General features: G+C 40.5%; 1 protein-coding gene across 3 annotated transcripts in view; it reads left to right on the plus strand.

The window, feature by feature from the left end:
- Nucleotides 1–7825: 7825 nt before the first annotated feature.
- espn (espin) overlaps nucleotides 7826–20073 on the plus strand; it is a 55286-nt gene continuing 43038 nt past the window's right edge. For all 3 annotated transcript variants that reach the window (XM_042097336.1, XM_042097337.1, XM_042097338.1), the window contains exons 1-2: nucleotides 7826–11047; nucleotides 15032–15225. In XM_042097336.1, coding sequence (XP_041953270.1) covers nucleotides 10754–11047; nucleotides 15032–15225 — 488 coding nt within the window. In that variant the 5' untranslated portion in view covers nucleotides 7826–10753. The remainder of the gene's footprint in view (nucleotides 11048–15031; nucleotides 15226–20073) is intronic.

The raw sequence follows: 20073 nt of genomic DNA on the forward strand, positions 1-20073 counted from the left end.
CAAAAATAAGCAAGTCTGAAATAATATACACTATGCTGAAATTGGCCAATTCATAATAGGACTGTTTCATCCGAAACTTCCTGAAATAGAAGTTATAGAGAAAAAATATCTCGTAGTTAGTTTACTTCTTTGGACCTTATCATGTCCCACAACAAACGGCATGAGACCGGCACGAGCCAACATCTCAGCGCAGATGGGGTCAGAGTCAGCGAAGCGGAGAACTCCACAGGGGCCTCTCCGTTCAAGATCGCCTTTCCTGCGCTGAAAATGCTAGGGTAGCATGGCCTTTCCTCCTTCATTCTGCCTACTCGGAAGTAGATTTGGCTTTTCTTTTTTACATACAAGTTTCAATCAGTTGCAATTCCCGTATGGAATGCACAGTATTTTTGCATATGTTTCAAACTGTCCTTGTTTTCCAGAAGAAATGTTACATAGGAAGACAATGATATTCCATAAAGCTCTAAAGTTATGTCACCACAAAATATGCATTTGAGAAAATATAGGCTGTATACCATGGCAACCATTTCCTGCAATTGATAAAGGCATTATTTGACCTCATATACAGAGTTAAATCAAATAGTTTCAAATTATGGTAACTAACACATACACTTATGACATCCTTAGAACGTTTTTCAAATGATCTAGCTGTCCTGTTACCTCATATTATCTAAACATTCTGTATTCTCCCATTATCCCAACTTCAAGGATCAAGAATTTCACCAAAGATCCTTGATTACTAGCTCCGCTTTAACCCTCTCTGATTTCACCTTCTTTAAACCCTCTAAATCATAAATGACACATAAATCTTGTCTTCCCTTCTTTTATGTGTAAAATTACTGTATTTCATTGTTGGACACCAATCTACAAAAAATGTAGTTTATCTGGTAGTTGGAGTTCAGTCAGTATGGCACATATTATCGCAATATATGTGTGCTTGTCAAAATGGCCCAAAACAGCTTTGAAATATGAACAACCTTGTATGATACATTTTTCAAAAGTTAGATAATACAAAATGTGTATCCGCAAGGAAAAGAGAAGCTTCCACGTTGCATACAATATTTCAGCCATAAAAGTGTCTCTGGATTTATGAATTCTTAAAGCTATTTTTTGAGCATTTATTAACACATTTTCTTTGAATGCAAACATAAAGAGTCTATAGACAATATATGTCAGGTGTTCTAGCCCTTTGGAGCTTTGACACTGACAACAATCTTGTGCACTGAATAAAGGGCTGCATTCAGGAAATAGTGTTTTATGACTGTTGGGGAAAATCTCAATATTGGTCTAACAGTAAATGTGTAGATTCAACCGATATACGCAGTGTAACACCTTTCTTGGTTTACTCTGCTCTGGCCATCACATAAGATACATTCATTCTAAGAGCAGCTTTGATGACTGATGAAACAGCCTCTCTTCACGACTAAAGATAATACATAAGTAAAGACGAGTAAACAGGCTTTCCATCCATATGATAATCTGATAAGTTTGAATAAACATTCTGCATCTACACAAATTCCGCATTTCAGAAACTGGCATGTGAACGTGTCAAAGTTATTCACTAACATACACAGTTGTCCAATTAATTAAAGAGGCTCTAGTTAGGATAGCCAGGCGAACATATCACTGGAACAAACGGATACTGACTGTAATTGTTCCGATATATTTTTAAACATTTTGTTTATTTCGAATAGGGGACATAGGCTAAAGACTTGGCTGAAAAGCTGTCAAATATTCGTCCACTGGCATCACAATCAGGCGATGATGCCTGTACTGCGGTGCCCAGCTGTTCACGCACCATCATGCCAAGGTGGAAACCAAAAATTGGTAAACAGCTTCCCAAGCCCAAACAACGCTCTCGTGAAAGAAAACATCTGTCGCCGAAAAGAAATGAAACTGCATACGGACAGATTTTGCGTATTTTTTGACGCCCAAGAGACAGTACCACGTCAGCAAGGTGGCGCGTCTGCCTTCTGCATAATGCAACTCAAGCACAGTGTGTGGTTAGGAATTGCGAATCTCTAACAGCCTTAAAAGTGTCCACTTTCTTGGAATCATAGTCCAACATAGTCCTACATCGACGCGGAAAAACATGTAATTATCAGAAAATACCACCAATAAGCCTATTGCCAGCTACTATCTATGAGGTGTTATACCATGGGGACTGACTATACTATGATTATTGAGAATTTTGTCAGTGTCTTTTAGCTAAAATGCAATCAATAATTGTACCCAATATAGTGTTTCTTAAGTGTCTTGTGTATGTGTTCACATGAAGCGCACAGAATAGGTATCCTGCTGAAAAGAGTTTGCTGTCCTTTCACAGTTGTCATTTTCCACATAAAATTCAAAGCCCATTCGACTATTTCGTCATTCTCTTGTGATTTTGTGTCATACAGATACACATTTTTTGTATCGAACATTACATAGGCTACATTATTTACTGGTGGTTATCCCATCTCTTTCCATAGATGTAGAAGACTTCTGAGTGTTTGATATACTTGTTGAACTGGACATTCATTTTGAGTAAACATGTATTGTGTATTGATAAATTAAAAGGCTTGTCCTGAGGTGCTTGGGGAGTTTGGCAGCCGAGTGACACACGCCACGAGAACGGCACGAGCATAGAGCATATAGGCTACAGCCTACCAGATGGCTGACGGGTCAGTCCGTGGACTGAAGCAAAAAAAATATGCGTTTATTTCATCATTTATTTCCAATACAGTATAAAATAAATGGTATATTGTGCCTCCGCTCCAATAGCTTAACATTTTCTACAGACTTCAGCCTAATGTTTGTGATGGATTCAGTCAGGAAAGCCAAACCATTGACGTCGCCATGTAAGCTTGCAACATATGGATAGCAGTCATTACGCTTGAGACGCCGACGCCAAATATTTAAATTGTGATTGCCAAATATAAACTATTGATGTAGTTTTCTGTGCTTGCATCATACTCCGATTGGCGGAAAAGCCAGACCAAACCAAACAAAGTGTTTGAGTGTTGTTTGCGTCACGCAACATGCGCGCGCACAGGTATTACATATCATTTACGCACATGTCCAGGGGGTCCCCTAGTCACCACTACTGGCATGAACAGGATCTGGTCACAATTAAAATACCCACGCTAAAACCCAAGCCATGTTAGACACATCTGGTGCAGTAACTTTGTCCACAGAGTAATTTCTTTCCACAAATCAAACACATATCCATGGCGTCGCGTAACTTGCGGTGCCAAGCCAATCACGAAGCTTTTGGTCCCACGAAAACACCACAACAAACTTATTTGGTTTATAATCTATCAGTTCTTGAGTCTAATCTGTGTTTTTAATCGTTTTTAATCATTTCCCGCCATGTTCCCGACTAGAGCACAGGGGTAGCTACCTCTGTAGACTGTACTGTGCCAATCATCAGATGAGGTCTATAGCCTATTTTTAACCTTTTGGATTTCTATTTTAACAGTTTGGATTTCATTTCAGGCAAATGTTACCAGACAAATAGTGTAAGCAAAGTGTTTGTCAAGTCTCCTAATACAAGCTGAGCGCGGGGCCGGAGCCGGGGACCTCTCACTCAGACAGCGCACGAGAACGGCACGAGCCACTGGGACAAAGGGACAGATGGCTCCTCATTCGGAATGAATTATGGAGAGAAGGACACCATCAGTACAATCAACTATTTGGAACAGTGCAGTTTGGTTATGGGTATACTGTCATTTATGTTGAAACATGCAGCCTATTTTCACATTTAAGTTTTCCTAATATGGCAATGTCAATACTATACATGGCTATGCTTTAAAAGAAAAAAAACTAACTGTTAATATGATGAAACTTTGCGCATTCGAATTTCAACTGTTTACATTGTGCTTAAAATTACTAATACTCATAAATGATTGCATACACTTGTTTATAGTCTGTATAATAGTCTGTATATTTTGTGGAACAATATATAATGTTTTACAAATATTATAATTGTTTTCATGTATGGTTTTATGAAACCTGTTTTTCTTTGCGATGACACAATGGGTGTTGAGGTTATAATCAGACATGTGTTCAGAGGTTTCCTCTGCCAGGCTGGAGGCGGGGATCCACGCCCACAAACGCGCATGCCCCGCTCTCATTTGCGCAGAAGCCTTCTGATGGAAAGGGCGGTCGATTCAACTGCACGCGTCTGGCGTGTACCACATTTCTGTACCACATTTCACAAGCTGGCTTGGATGTGCAGAGCTCTGTTTAGGGTAAGTTCGGTGTTTGTTTTCTTTCTAACAAGACACGATATTTGCTACTGTAGCCTACATGTATATTTGTGTTATTTGGCATAGTAGCCTATACAGCGCTTCATCGATAGAATTGTCATTGTATCTGTACAGATGTAGCCTCGGCCACACCATTTGCCAACATGATCTCAGAATATTCATAAGCTTCATTAATTGGAGGCGTGAAGTGTCATTTGTGGAAAAAACGTATTTCTTACAGAAATTGTATGCAATCATGCCGAATGCAAGATATTTAAAATAAAATTAAACGTGGTAGGCCTAAATAAATGGTAAATATATGTCAACTGTATCAGTATTGAATTATTCTGTTATATGTCGTGCCCAATTGTGTCACAACACAGGAGAGAATTAATGTGTTAATGGTTGCAAATGTTTTTATTTCATATGAAGATGATGACGCCAAGAAGATGGAGATGAAGAAAGTGCTAATGAGAGGACCTGCAGTAGTCTATGTGTAAGTCCACGACGTCTATGTCCACGTTTCGTTACGGTTCATGTGAGACAAATAAGCGTCTTTTAATGGCAGTCATTGTCCTTCATTGTCTTGAGGAAGACCGGACCAGCGGAGGGTGGGAAAGGTCAGACTTCAGTTTTCTCACCAAAACTTGGGACTGCTCATCCCTCTGCGGCTACTAGGTGAACAATGTGAATGCACAGAGACAGGAGCAGGTCAGCAGTGTGAGTTAATTGTGGGAGGTGAAGTTGGTGAACAAGTCCATTTTTAATTGACCAAAATCTGTGTAGAATGTACTTGCCATACAATCAAATGAGGAAAAACCTTTGACCTACATATTTTCAGTCTAACTTGATAGCCATACAGTACAAATATTTGTCAATAACTTAATTTGAGACATATTTTACAGCCATTGATTTATATCCTTATACTGATCATTATAATTGATAATTGATATAATTGATCATTATACTGATAATGTCCTATATTGAGTTGAGTCTTTTAAAAATGAAGCAGACTTAGTTCATCATTTATGAAATTAATTAATACAAATGAATGGATAGTTTAATGTGCATATAGTGTGCGACAGGGCTATTGTAACAACTGAAAGCAACCAAGGCAATGAGTGAATTTAATTTTTATTCATTCAACTAAATTAATAGATAAAGGTAAATTAAAGTGAAGGTAAATTAAAGTGAAGGTGAATTTACAAACAGTTCAATGTCTGCTTTATTATTCTGCTGTCTAAACTACAGAAATTATGGGTAGACAATTGGGTATGTCTATGGGTAGAAGATTGTTTGCTGAGCGCCTATGAGACCATAAAAAATAGACATTTGGTGTGCCTTGTAGTTTACTCTTTCATTGAGCATTACCTGAGACCGGATGATCCAGACACAACATTCTGTAAAAGCAACATTACTAACAGCCATAACATGGAATACCAAGAAATCTAACACAGGTGTTCTTTAGTTAACGAGAGATGAAGCATTTAAGCTACTCCATTCTAGAAGCAGATCAACTATACAGGCTGAGGAATATGCTCACCTTGCTGCAGCAGTTCCACAAATAATGTCACAGTAGCCTACACATGACCGATGGGCAGTTGATAGACATCTGATGTAATAATTAAGTGAATTTGCTTTTAGATTCGATTGCTTTGAACAACAGGCTACTATCAATCTGCTGGTATAATTCCCTTTCTGACTTAATAATGAGGTTTAAAACAGACCTTACAAAGAATGTACTCAGCAAAGGAGTGGTAGGCTTGAGTTAAACAGAAATGCATTAATCTAGACTAGGCTACCTCCATTTCTGATGTGATATAACCGGGTGGGATATAAGCAAGTACAAAGGAAAGAAAGAAAGAAAGAAAGAAAGAAAGAAAGAAAATCTTTTAAAAAGCTTATTAAATATGATGTGACCAAATGCATTTTTATGTTTTTTGTCTTTTGTCTCCACAGGTAGGCTAGCCTATTGTTTGAGTGCTAACCAAAATTATCTATTAGAATCTGTGTTTCTAATCTTTACTCTTTGATGGGAGGAGATGTGACACATGTCATTGTTTTACTATGAAATCACTGAGATTATCAAATTGCATTCCCTTTGCAGCCTATTGTTGTACATTGGTCCATGTTTAGAAGAATATCACAGATTTATCTCTTCAGTTTTGCCAACTTTAATGTGTAGATTTTCTCAGTGTGAATTGCATGTGTCTAGCCTGTCCTTTTTTCTTAGTCATAACATACATCAGCAATTTTACTCTTAGCAGGCCAAATATTGTAGGCTATATAGGTATTTCGAACTAATTTTGGTTACACAATTGTTGGAATGAACTGTACAATCTGTAATGTCATTGTTCAGGCAAGTTTACTCTAATTGCACAAAGGGATGACGATTGGTTAGTATTTGACGCCAAACGCCAACAGACGCATGTTGATTGGATAAGACTGTATGGTGCAGGGATTAGGCTACATTGCCTGATCTGCGCATCAATAATAATAAAGATTTGAGCGCGTTGGTCTCCGTGTCTTTTTCCCCAAGCAAAAATAATAAAGATCTATGCCCCTTGTGTCGTGTTGTATTACCATGAAGCTGGGTATAATAATAGATACGAAATCTAATAATGAAATATGAATTGATTTGGCCTACAAAGAATAAAGGCACAGGAACCTGCCTACACCATCATGAACTACAGAATCAAGTAACTTTTATAGGCCTACTCAACTATATGTTTATGTTCCATGAACTTAACCTAATATTTCAATAGGCTATAACAGCACGGGATTTGATATCTTCAGTAGGCTATTGAATCAGAATCAGTAAACATTGTTTTTAAGAGCAATATCGTTTTTCCTTCAATTAAATGGATATTTCATTGTCCTGTTTATCTAGTGCTATGTTGTTGCCAGCGCAAAAAAGGCGGAAACAGTTATGATTTGATTTCTGATTGACTGGTGCTCACTGAAGCTGAACTAATTGGAGGCACGAGCAGGCGCGAGCGAGGACTAGTGCAGCAGATGGGCTCTTAACCAAGCTGGCTTCAGGCACTGAAGGAACGGCTATTTGACAGTTCAGGAATTCTGAAAAGGGAACTGTTTTGAGATACGTTTTTTAATATTTTTAAGCATTAAGTTATTGTGTTAAAATAAAATTATATTCTGGCAGATTTAGAATTAAGGTTGGGATAATTTGGCCAGAGACAAAAATAGCCTGCCAGTTAAAATAGCTCAATCTTAAATTAGGATATGTTTAAATTTTTATTCAAACTAAATAAGATTTACTATTTCGTTTATTTGTTTATTTTATGAGTTAAAAGACATGATTTATCTTAATGTTTAAGTAGGAAGGATGCAACCTAATTGGTTAGCTGGTGTCTTTGTGCTTCTACAGCTTTTGTTCATGTCACATGGGATAAGAGCGCCTATTTCAAACTTCCCGCCATAAACTTAGGCTACACGTTCTATGAATCTGAAAGTTTTAATGAAACCTACAGAGACAATTCAGTTTTGTTCTGCTCTAAGTGGGGCCAGGCACCAGATGGTGGACACAATGGGGTTTCGGTTAGGACAGACTTGAATATAATGGAAGTGAATTTGAATAACTGTCACACGCCTGACGCGTGCAGGGTAAAAGTGCTTTCCCAGGGTTCGTTCCCAGTGTTGGGAATGACAGTTAGTGTCTTTATACGGCGTGGGAATTTCCCACACGACCGGCGTCAGCAAAGGTTTAATGTCCTTAGGAAAGAGGCCATATTAAAATATATTTGAAAATGTTCAGTTAGGTTAGGATCACATTTAAGGCTAATGTCCTATAGGTTAGGCTACGAGTTTGATGCTTAGGCTAGGCTAGACCTAGTGTGTGTTCTTTAATTCATTAAAACGTAGCCTACTAAAAAAAAGCAAGCACCCCAAATTAAACCCCAAATGTATGTTCTAGTTTCCCTCTCTTTTCGTGGAGCCGCATAGAATTGTAGCGTACACTCGGACAGGTCTTTGTTCTCAAACAGTTTGAAATTTGATAAATGATGGTGCGCTGTCCTACACATTATAAGCTACTATGATCATGAACATGATTCAGACACTGCTCCTCTGGGACTGCAGCGCACGCGTCATGCGTCACCAAAATGTGGCGCGTGCTAGAGTATCAGTCGGACTGTGACAGATTGCCTGCAGTGCACGCGTCAAGCACGAGGCATTATATTCTCTGGGGAGTATCACCCGTTGGACATATACAACGCATTGAAGCGGAAAAAGACAAATCAGACGAAAAGAAATGTTTAATTAGGTTGGGGTTTGCTGTTTTACCTAGCAAGTGGTTGATGCCAGTGCAATGGCAGCATATACTGCAATTTTATTCGAATAGGCTGAATAAAATATGTGTTATTGTTTCAGTTTAGATGCAAGTTTACATTTGTGAGTATAGGCTAGTCTTGATGAACACTAATACTACACTACACACTGGACCTGAAATGAACCAAACGTGACTTATTTTTGAAGAACATAATAGAAGATTCAAGAGGGAAATAAACTAAATCAGTATTTCAAATAAATGTGTGCACAGTAGCCTAGGCTAGGCTATTCATATTGAAAAATGGTCATCCACAGCTGATATCCACCTGACGCCCCACCCATATCAATTAAGGTCTAATGCAACAAGTGTTTCTAATGTGAAATACTGTGTTCCTCTGCCATCTCTTGGTCGCAGAAAGTACAGCATACTGCATGGCAACAGTAGCCTAAGGCAAGGCATCCTACGGTGTTCCGACCCCTACTGTTGTAGGCCAATTACGTGCAACATGTACAGTGGTAGGTCTGATTAGGTTCGATTGGCACATAGCCGAAGATTAGCTATAGGTGGTATGTTACATACAATGTGGGGGTTTCAGTGAGCAAAACAGTAACATTTGTCATATCACAGTGCGTGCTGTGTAATGACACATTATGGCCAGTAGGCAGTCTGCTACTTGTGGTGACGTTTCAAGTGACATTTTTGTCAGTGGTAGCCTACTGACACATGCCATCCATCCTCAATTCTCATTCAATCGTTCAATCACTCAATAGGCTACTTGGAATAACGCTGAAATAAATCACACTTGTCAATAAACTGGTGTTCTAATTCTACAAATACATTCTACTAATTTGTCAAATACACCTGCTGTTAACACAATCTAAGCTGATGTAGGCCTACAGTATACGGGAGTCAAATTCGACTGTGAAGCTCATTCTCAGTCAGTCTGAATGAAGATCGCATGAGTGACAATGCCTATCCAGTCAAAATCATTATCTTGTCAAAAACAATAATTGTAGTGATTCCATGACACAGAATCGGCTCTTTTGGAACGCCTAAAATGTTAATGCCTTTGCCATTTTACAATTCAAGTCACAATGAACCCAAAATGTTTAGTCATAACCTAACATGCATCAAACTACAGTTGGACTTAAATGGTATATGAGGTTCAGGTACCGAGACAATGGGTAAATAGAATCCTGACACGCCATAGGCTAATGATGAGCGTCAATGCACCTGCGGGAGAAATTTTAGAGTTTAAATGTTGTGTAGGCTGGCCCTGGTACACTGCCCCTGTGGACTGTTGATATATTTGAAACATACATTATAATGCCAGTCTTCAGTACACGGTCCCGTGAATGAGTAAATGCACATAAATCAAGAGCAACTCTATTGGAAGGATTGAAAAAGGGGGTTATATACAGCACTGTACCTTTAACATTTGAGCCGATCGTTAAAGGTACAAATATCTCACTGCCGGACCGATTCTCCTCCCCTCTATGGATTATTCAACAAGTTGAGTTCGTGGCCATCCACAGCAGCCGCTTCTACTAGGCACGAATTCATCTTCAGAGATAGCCTAGGCAATCTCGTGTTTTCTACCGGCGAGCGTATTGGTGAAGTTGTTTTTGAGGAGCAGAGAGAGAAGTGCGGTGACAGAAACATAAAAAGAGGATCGTTACCAGGTGAAGTAGCGTTCCTTGAGCGTCGACGGGGAAGAATACCGGAGCACTCTGATGAATTTACTTGTCTTCTGCTGAATTTCGCAACGGAGAATCTGGGTAGTTTCAGAGGCGCAAAAACGAAACGCACATTATTTTGATATTGTGGATTGAGTGTTCCAATTGTAATGTACACCGATCCATAACAGTTTACTGTAGTTTACCTCCATATAATGTGGGTTTACCATGACTGTATTTGTTGGAGATCATCTCAGTGCTAACGTCCTCGGAGGTAAGGGGTCCTCCAACTCTTTGCTTTCAAACCCATTAATTTGTAATAGCCTACATTTATTCGTCATGAGGGTTACCTTTAAATAATTTGTGTAATGAAGACTGTGACCTGTCGCACTCCGGCGAGTCATTTAAATTGCCCTGTGATATGATAATGTTTGAAGTTAGGGGCATGAACAAGAGATAATCTCCCAGTCATTACTGATAGATCAACACAAGTTCGAAACGTGCCTCACCTTTTCATGGTGAACTCATAAACTGTTCAAAGGAGACGCGGAGCAGCTCTAAACATGGTGGTTGAGCGGACACTTCTTGCCGCCAGGCAGGGAGATGTACAAACTCTAAAAGTGCAACTGGCTGAAAAAGTTCTCAATAGCGACGTGAAAGACTTGCTCGGAGCATCTCCGGTCCACCACGCAGCCCGGGCGGGGAGGCTGACATGCCTACGTTACCTGGTGGAAGAAGCGGGCCTGCCTGGGAACAGTTTAGCAAATAATGGCGCTAGTCCCGCACACGACGCTGCTGCAACGGGCAACCTAGCCTGCTTGCAATGGCTACTTACCCAAGGAGGCTGTCGCGCCACGGTAAGTGTTGGCAACAAATGAACTTTGCTCACTTTTGATTGTATTTTGTGTGCGAGTACCTGCTGTAGTGCTCAGCATATTAAATCAATGTATACAGAGGGTATGGGGTCACTTTGCACTATGGTTCAACTCAGGTGTTTTTAAATGTGCTATAGAAATAAAGTTGACTTGACTTGACTTGACCTCACATAGTGAGGTCACAATATCATACACAGAGTATGGTTATCCAGGGAAATTACGGCAGTAAATGTATCCTCTGTACTTAGCCTATGTCGGTAAACTGCTTTCATGGCCTAATCGTTATGTTGTAGAGTCACTCCTAAGCCCATCTGCTTAGGGAGGAGAAACCTGATCACGGTACTGTAATCTCTGGATAGGTATTCATCTGGAATATTCTTTTTATAGTTTAAGGTTGCCTTACATATCATATCTCGATGTATGAGTAAGTGTCTGAGCAACATGTCTGTGGGGACAGTCTAGCTCATTGTTCCTCTGTCTCCAAAGGACTGATGATGTTGCCATCAAACAGGCATCTGCCCATACATCTAATTTGTATTATGCTACAAACCACAACAAAAGGAACGACCATAATGTGAATGGGATTCCTGACAGCATTGTATATCATTTGTAGGCACTAGTTTCCCAGACTCTCTGCAGACTAGTACAAACAATAAACAAAGAATTGAGTCAGTATAGAACTATGTATGAAGTAGTCTAGATGCAGTCATACATGGCACGAAACCTGTGGTTAGTCATTGGATATGACAGTGCTGTCAGTGTCCACCATGGGGTGTGACAAACAGAACTGAGGGAGTGGTTGTTCATAATCAATGGATTATAATGTAGACAGTATTAGACACACTGACTTCTTTCTTGAACATCTTTATTCCACCACAAGAGTAATATCCCTGCAAACAGCATGGGCAATTACCTAATTGAAAATCTTTCTTTCCCTATAGCTTCCCAGAATTGTAAAGATATATCAGTAATGTGTGCACCACCATTATCTTTACTGGTGTAGATAAGAGCCTTTCTTATCAGGAAAGGCGTTGAGTGTGACCTCATGCTGCCTAGTCTTGACACAATCTTGTGTTGTTACAATACTACATACCACAGTACTTCAATGAGGAAAGGGGTGTTAGAGAGAACCCTCTAAAAATGCTTGCTGTAGTCTCCATTCAGACAAAACTGCCCCTAAAACGCTGGCCTGGGTCAGGCAGGGTTAAACCAGCTGATCTGTTTTGCGCTCAGATACTGGGTGTACTGTGGTATACTGGTACAACACTCAGTTCTCATGGAGCCTGTAAGTAGATTAATGTGAAGCAGTGTTGTTGTGGCCTTGTTTATGTTGTCTAGAGCCTACTTCAAACAGCAGTTCCTGTGATGTGGCGTGAAATGTGATGTGGCGTTTGTGTCTTTGCCTGAGCTTTGTTTGAGATGGAGGGCATTTGTTTCCTCTTCTGCTCCCCCATAGCGTACTCCTAGTCAGATCGGGGGTTTGGTACTCCCAGGATTTGCCGTACCTTTGGATTATGTCTGCTTGAGTCAATGGCACGTCGTCGTGCCATGGGAACCCTAGCTTTCCCATGAATTCCCCTGTTTAGTGTTCTGTAGTAGGCTACTCCGAGGCTTAATCCATTAATCCACATGAAATATGACCCACTCACTGCGCAGGCTGATTCCCAACACAAACATATAGTGAAATGTGCGCATTGTGTCCGGTTGGGTTGGAGCCCACTGTGCACTTGTAGCTTTTCACTCAGGTGTTTTTGTGCGTGCTGTAGTGCCATGGAGGTGGTGTTGCCCATTGGGGGTGGGGGGGGGGGGTCCAGCAGTGCTCAGGTGTGGCTACCTGGTGCAGCAGCGCGTGGGTTTCTCTCAGCGTGTGAGTGTGAGTGCCAGTGCTACGCTGAGGCTTTGCATGATGCAAGCTCCCAGATATAGCTTCCAAGGAAAGACGATTAGAGCATATGAAGAATGATGCAGCTATATAGGCCACTCAGCTGACCGCATGGGAAACGCAATGTCATGCACTTCGTTTGCCAAAAGGTCAACATTTAAGAATAGTTTGCAAAATGGCATCATTGTGTTGGCCTCAATCGATAAACAAATCAGCATTGTTGGGATTCAGATCAGTCATATTCAGCCATCTCTAATGGTAATTCTTTATCCTGTAAAACTAGAAACTAATTTGTGTCAATGTAAAATATATATCCTGCAAATATGTAGGTATCCCTCTCACATAACCTGACAAATGTAGGTTTAGGGTTAGATAGAGGTAAGATAGGTTTTTCATACTATACTATACTATACTATACTATACTATACTATACTATATTGTATACTGCCATATACTGTATAGCCTACTGTGCAAAAGTCTTGGACATATGACTCAGTGTAGTCCATTACCAGTCCAAATGACCTTCACTCCTGAATGTTAATTACACATAGAGATATTTAAAGCATTCAGCTTCCTCTTCCTCTTGTAAAATCAACAAATGAACAAATAGGCAAATTAATTGTGATACTGATCATAGGATCTGTTTGCTTTGTTCCCGAGACGCTGAGAGAGAAGATTCTAGAAGCAGGAGAAAGGGATCTCTTAGTCATTCAGTGGTCTGGAGAAGGAGAAAGGCGGAGAGATGCATGAGTGATTTTTGTGATCATTCTAGCCTCCCCATTAATGATTCACTTACATTACATTATAGTAATTGCTACATTATGGCAGGTATTTTGCCACACATTCCAGGTAAATGGATTCTCCATTAAGTCAAAATAAATAATGATCATCAGAAGATTATGTCATTTCAAAAGCATGCTCAGAAGTTGGAGAAGGTTTTTCCTTGACTGATGTCTTTTAGAATTTTAAATGAAGCTCTAGCATATGTTATTGAATGAAATAAATCCCCAAATAAAGAAATGTTGCTCAGTATGCGATATTAGTTTTTAGTGCATTATTCATGCAGCGGCCTTCTCTGCTAGTGTGTGGTTGGTGGTGAGCAACCAGAGCCATGTGAGACCTCGGTGAGAAATTGGAACTCTGTGATGCTTGTCAGCCAGTCAGTTCAGCTATGTCGCCTCCGTGACTTTATGCTCTGAAATAAAATGGAAAAAGCAGAGCCTGCCATGTAATGAGACCGCTCTCTTTCCTTTCCCTGTGTCTATTATGGTCAATTATCTTCAGCATCCGAGTGGAGAGGCTGAATGGACAGTGCACATGGCAGCTTACAGGCTTTGTACCCACTCTGCGTTTGATTTCTTAGGACTATCGGCATGACATTTTGAGTAGGCTTCTGTGGGATCATAAATAATGCAACAGAGATAAGGATTTGTTGTTGGTGCTGTAACTAGTATATTAATGAGGAGCTAGTAGTAGGCTGGAATAGCATGATTTGTATTTCCTGTGCTGAAGCAGTCGATTATATCAAAGGCTCTCTTCCAATCTTTGGACCAGGAAGATGTACAGTATTTGGAGGACTGCATAGCTTACCTGATAGACATTATTCTGTTGTAGATGTGGTTATGGAATTGCATAGTAGCAAAACTGTCATTGGGCAATTTTTCTATATCACAATAGTTATGTTGTTCTCACAAGCCCCTCCAACAAGCAATATAATTGTAGTACTTCTATTTGTATATTCATTTATTTATTTATTTTTAAATCTTAAGTGATTTACATGCTAGGCGCAATAAAGCAAATCCCAGACTAAAGATAAAACACAATTAGTATTCCATTAAAGCATCATTCAGTTTATAACACATTAAAGGAATAAGGAATTTAACATAGAGTTTGTGATTCTAATGAAAGGCTGGTGACATTGAGCTCAACAGCCAATGAAATCTCACAGATATGATGAAAATGTGTCAGGTGTGTAGATGATATCTTTACTCTTAGCTCCACACCTCTGGTCATCACTGATATACCAGACAGATTCCTCAACCTGTGCTGTGCAACTAATCTCAATGTGCTCGTCTTCTCTTCAGGACAAAGACTGCTCAGGAGCCACGGTTCTCCACCTCGCCTCCCGCTTCAGCCACCACGAGATCACAGACTGGCTGCTGAGGAGTGGTGAGGGTGACCCCAACCTGTGCACAGAGTCCGGCGCATTTCCTGTGCACTACGCTGCTGCCAAGGGTGACCTCCCCTCCCTTCGACTGCTACTGGGCCACAGCCCAAAGTAAGGATGCCCTTTCCTCCTCACTGACACTTTGCCACTGTCATGTTTATTATGTGCATTGTGTGATGCTTGCGCATCAGCAGTGTCTTTGGATAATGGTTGAAGTTTGTCAAAATCTACTGCTGTGTTGGCAGCTGTTGTCTTGTTAGTGGCTGAAAGTGGTTAACTTGTGTTTACAGGTGGTTAGCAAGTGGTTACAAGGGTGTCGGTTGTAGTTTAATTGCATTGACCTTTCCATCCCAAAAGTGTACATAGATCCTATGGTTCTCATGCCACAGGACCAGCCTGGTAGCAGCAGGTGGGAGAACTTTCAACAGAGTGCTGACCGCAGGCAGGGAGCTTATCTTCATCTGTTTAACCTTCTCATTAGACGGATCCATTTCCGATGCCGCTACCATCCCTTTTTTCCTGGACGCTTTGGCCTGTCTTTTAATCTCTTAAGTCAGTCGCTGTTTTTCAAGTGGAGTCAGAGAAAGGGTATCTTGCATATCCTTATGTTAGTGCAAGAGAAATGGAATGATTCATCTTTCCCCCTTGAAGATTTATTCTTGTTTTATGTGTGTTTTCAAGGAGTAGAAGTGGTTTAAAGAATGTTACACATACTGTACACACAGAACTAAAATGCATGCATTCATTCATTCATTCAAAACAAGTTTAGTGTCAAAATCATGCATCTTTATCCCAAAATGAACAGAAGCTTGATATAGTTATAGAGAGTTGGTCTCCAAAATCACAGTTTTGACCTAAATATTTATTTTGACAAGGCAAAGCATATATTGCAACTCTCTGGTGATCAGAGAGTGCAGTAATCTGAGGTGCGGGCGTTGCCATGAGCATTTGAAGAGTGGTGCATTTGAATGTTTCCTCTAAGATGCTCGTATCTTCCTAGAGACGTGCCAAGTAAGGATTACCTTGGAGAGTGAGTTGTGCCAGGGCACTTGACACTTGTGTAGTTGGCAACATGGGGAGCAGCTCCTGTGCCTTAAGCCTTAGCCACCCCTGCACTGTGACCCCTTTATGTGGTCACTAGATCCCTAGGGAGAAACACAACACTCCCCTGCACCATGGGTGGTAGAGCTAGTGTGAGCGACGCACAGCGCTCCTCTGAAAGTGGTCTCGTGCAAGTGACACCACAGTTACTGAGGGCGCAACACTTCAGTAAATAGATAGCTACTTCCATTTGCAATGCAACACAATGAACATTATTGACTCAAGGGCTCATGTTTATTGATCCATCATTAATGTGACTTTACAATAACTAGGCTACTACACTTTATAGTAATTGTATCCAGAAATCTTAATCTTTGTATCAATGTTTATCTTTCAATAACGTGTTATGTTTATCTTGACTTCACATGACCGTTGTACTGTCAAAATGAATGAAACTTACAAAAAGCCTTCCTTATAACATTAAAACGACATACTGTTTCTTCAAGTTAGACTCTCCATTATCATCTGCACATACACAATATGAAATTGTTCTGTTTGGCTGACACGTTTAGTCTTCTGATTCTTTACATTCTTCACATAAAAGCAGTGGGTAGCAACTATGAAGTGCATAGTGGGCTGCTTGTCTTGATAAATGGCATGGTAGCTGTGCAAACAGTGTCAAATATTGAGTCTTAATATTCAGCCTTTTTAACTGATTAAGCCAAACCCTGAATGTAGAGCTTGCAATATATTTTATCTGCAAGGCTATATACAATAGCTAATCATTTAGTAAATTTCTCATTTCAATTGCTTAGCTTGTGTTGTCGTTCCTTAACTAGGGTTATTCATAAGTGTGTTGGGTAAAGACACAGTAGAATTACTTGTGGAATTATTAAGAATTATTGTAACTTTGATATGAAAGCCCAGCTAATCAGCAGAACACCAGAGAGACCTGTTGCAAAGAGCTAGCTGATAACAAACACACTGACACACACACAGCACTGTTATTACTGTCACATAAACATGGTCATCTCATACACAGCTGTAATCTCCAGCAATGTGTCAGAGGCTCCCACTGGTGCTGCTGTCGGCGTAGTAATTTAGTCACAAAGGACGATGTTTACATTAGATTGGTATGGGAGTCTCATAGTCTCAGGAGGATGCCTGTGTATTGTCTCCCTCTGGATGTGGATGACCTTTCATCATTGTACTGAACTGGTACTTCACTGCAATGGTCGGATAGCCATATCCGGTGTTCCACATTTAAACCCCAAAGGTCACCGTCAGCATCAGCAGTCGACGGCCATAAAGTTATAAAGAGGTCGGAGAGGTGGCCATATCACCCAATGTGGTTTTCAGGGAAAATTAAACGATTTCATGGGATAGCCTTTGCCCTTCAATTTGCACTGAAGATCCGCTCCAGATGCCATAAAGCTATCGTGGAGCGTTAATGTTTAACTGTTATGTCAGCAGCTTCTGTAGTAAGATGATGTCAAAATTATTTGCTCAGCTGGAGCAAAGCCAGCACCAGAGAAAAAGCCGGCTTCAGTCCACTGGCCATTCTGTTGCTGTTGCTCCTGAAGCCTCATGCTTTAGGCTTAGGCTGTGGACCAACTTGTGTGTGTGTGTGTGTGTGTGTGTGTGTGTGTGTGTGTGTGTGTGTGTGTGTGTGTGTGTGTGTGGTGTGTGTGTGTGTGTGTGTGTGTGTGTCGTATGTGTGTGTGTGTTTGAGTATTTGTATGTATCCTCTGAAACTTTAATCAGGAAGAGAGTGCTGGCCATGCCTGATAGCACAACCCCATTCAGCCACCAGCTTTGTGTACCCTGGTTGCCGTAGCTACCCCAAACATCTAACTAATGACAATCCAATAGGAGAAAGGAACCCATCTGAATAGCGGTGGTTGCTTTCTAGTAGTCGGGTGTTGGGTTTGTTTAGATGCGGCACTCTTTGCAGGAAAGAGATAAGATAGTTCCAGCGAGGCCACCATCTCCTAAGCAGAGTTATGGTGTCATGTGTTGGCAGATAGATGTGTCTGAGTGTGTGTGGCTATTAGCTGCTGCACATTCAAAGGGATCTCTGTGACAAGTGTGATGTGGATCTGTCAGTAGACATTCAATGGTCTGTGATTTAATTAGTGTTATAAAAAAGGTCAAATGCCTACTATCACCCCTGTGAGCCTTTTTGAATGTGTTATCTTACCTTAAACTGTCAGTAATAACCAAAAGCTTAATCTAAAACAAATATTTAAATGCTTTAGACTAGCATTTTAATTTCTTGTCTGAAATTAGGTGATTTTTTTTGGTGTAAAAGGATTGCTATAATTGTATATAAAGTCTTTATACATCCCAACGAAACACGTTTTTTTTTTTTTACACTTTGTCTGTTAAAGTGATTTGCCCAGTTGTAATTTTGAGGCCAGGCTCTTTCAACAGGCAGCCATGCCAGAGGCTTTTATAATATTCCACATCCTTGCCAGACCCCCAGCTGAGCTTTTCAGCATAGTATCAGTGTCCTAACAGGAAGGCTTGGATTGGATGTGACAGATGTAGATTGATTTACACACATTAGGGAGACAATTTATGTGGCTTAATTGTATTTGTACAATTAAGGGTATTGTTCACACACACACACACACAAACACACACACACACACACACACACACACACACACACACACATGTAGGCACACACAGACTGATAAATGAAATGTAGTCATGAGCACATATGCACACACACACACACACACGCGCGCACACACACACACACGTACACAGTGTAGACATGTTGACCAATGTAGACACAGCATGGACTCTTGCAGATAATAGCTGTGCACAAAGACAAAGAATGAATCAAGCATGCATTTAGTAGTTGTCAAAGCCCCAGTGACAGTGAGAGAGAGAGAGAGAGAAAGAGAGAGAGAGAAAGAAAGAAAGAAAGAAAGAAAGAAAGAAAGAAAGAAAAAAAAAATGTTATGCAATCAATTAGTGCAGATTAAGAGCTTTTTCTCCTCGGCCTGATAACCATGTTTAGGGGAGAGGGGAGGTAGGCTGCTAAAGGCTAGAATTCCAGGCATGTTAGCCATTCAGCCATTCAGGCTTCAACACCTCACTACCACTGCTCTCTCTGTCTCTCTCTCTCTCTCTCCCCCTCTCTCAATTTCAGTTCAATTCGATTAAAAAACCTTTATTGGCATGACCATTCATAAAGACAATGCTGCCAAAGAATACAATATATGTCTAGAAAACATCAGAACATAAAATAACATGCAATCATAAAACAATATGTGTGATTATAAACACACACACACACACACACACACACACACACACACACACACACACACACACACACACACACACACACACACACACACATACACACACAAACACACACACACACATTCGCAAACACACACTAACAGACATCTCTCTCTCTCCCTCTGTGTCGAGAAGCAGCATGGAGGCTCAGGTAGGAGGCCGGGACAGGTGTGTTCCTGGGAGCTTGTGCCAGGTGAAGCAGGCACAGGTGTCTCAGCAGGCAGCAGAGCCTCTTCCTCTCTCTCTCACCCTCTTCCTCTCTCTCACCCTCTCTGTCTCTACCTTTCTCTGGGTTCAGCTGCCAAAGGGACTCACGTTTGACCTTTCCAATTGAACTTTTAGCAATATGGGTCAATGAAAAAGGAGGGTGGAGTTATTTCCACTGCATACCACTGTTGGACAGCTAGTTATTAACAGAAGATAAATCAATATAGAGCATAAACAGGTGTATATCATAGCTGCTGTTAATAGTGGTATCGAAAAGTTAGTTGAAATGATTTGTTACACAGTGAGGTGAAGAGACTGTGAGGGAGAGGGAGAACTACTATTTGGTTTAGTTTGAAATAGGCTTTTCTTTCTGGTATCTGGTAGTTTCCCTTC

The sequence above is a fragment of the Alosa sapidissima genome, chromosome 7 (genome assembly GCF_018492685.1).
Source record: "Alosa sapidissima isolate fAloSap1 chromosome 7, fAloSap1.pri, whole genome shotgun sequence".
Lineage (NCBI taxonomy): Eukaryota > Metazoa > Chordata > Actinopteri > Clupeiformes > Clupeidae > Alosa > Alosa sapidissima.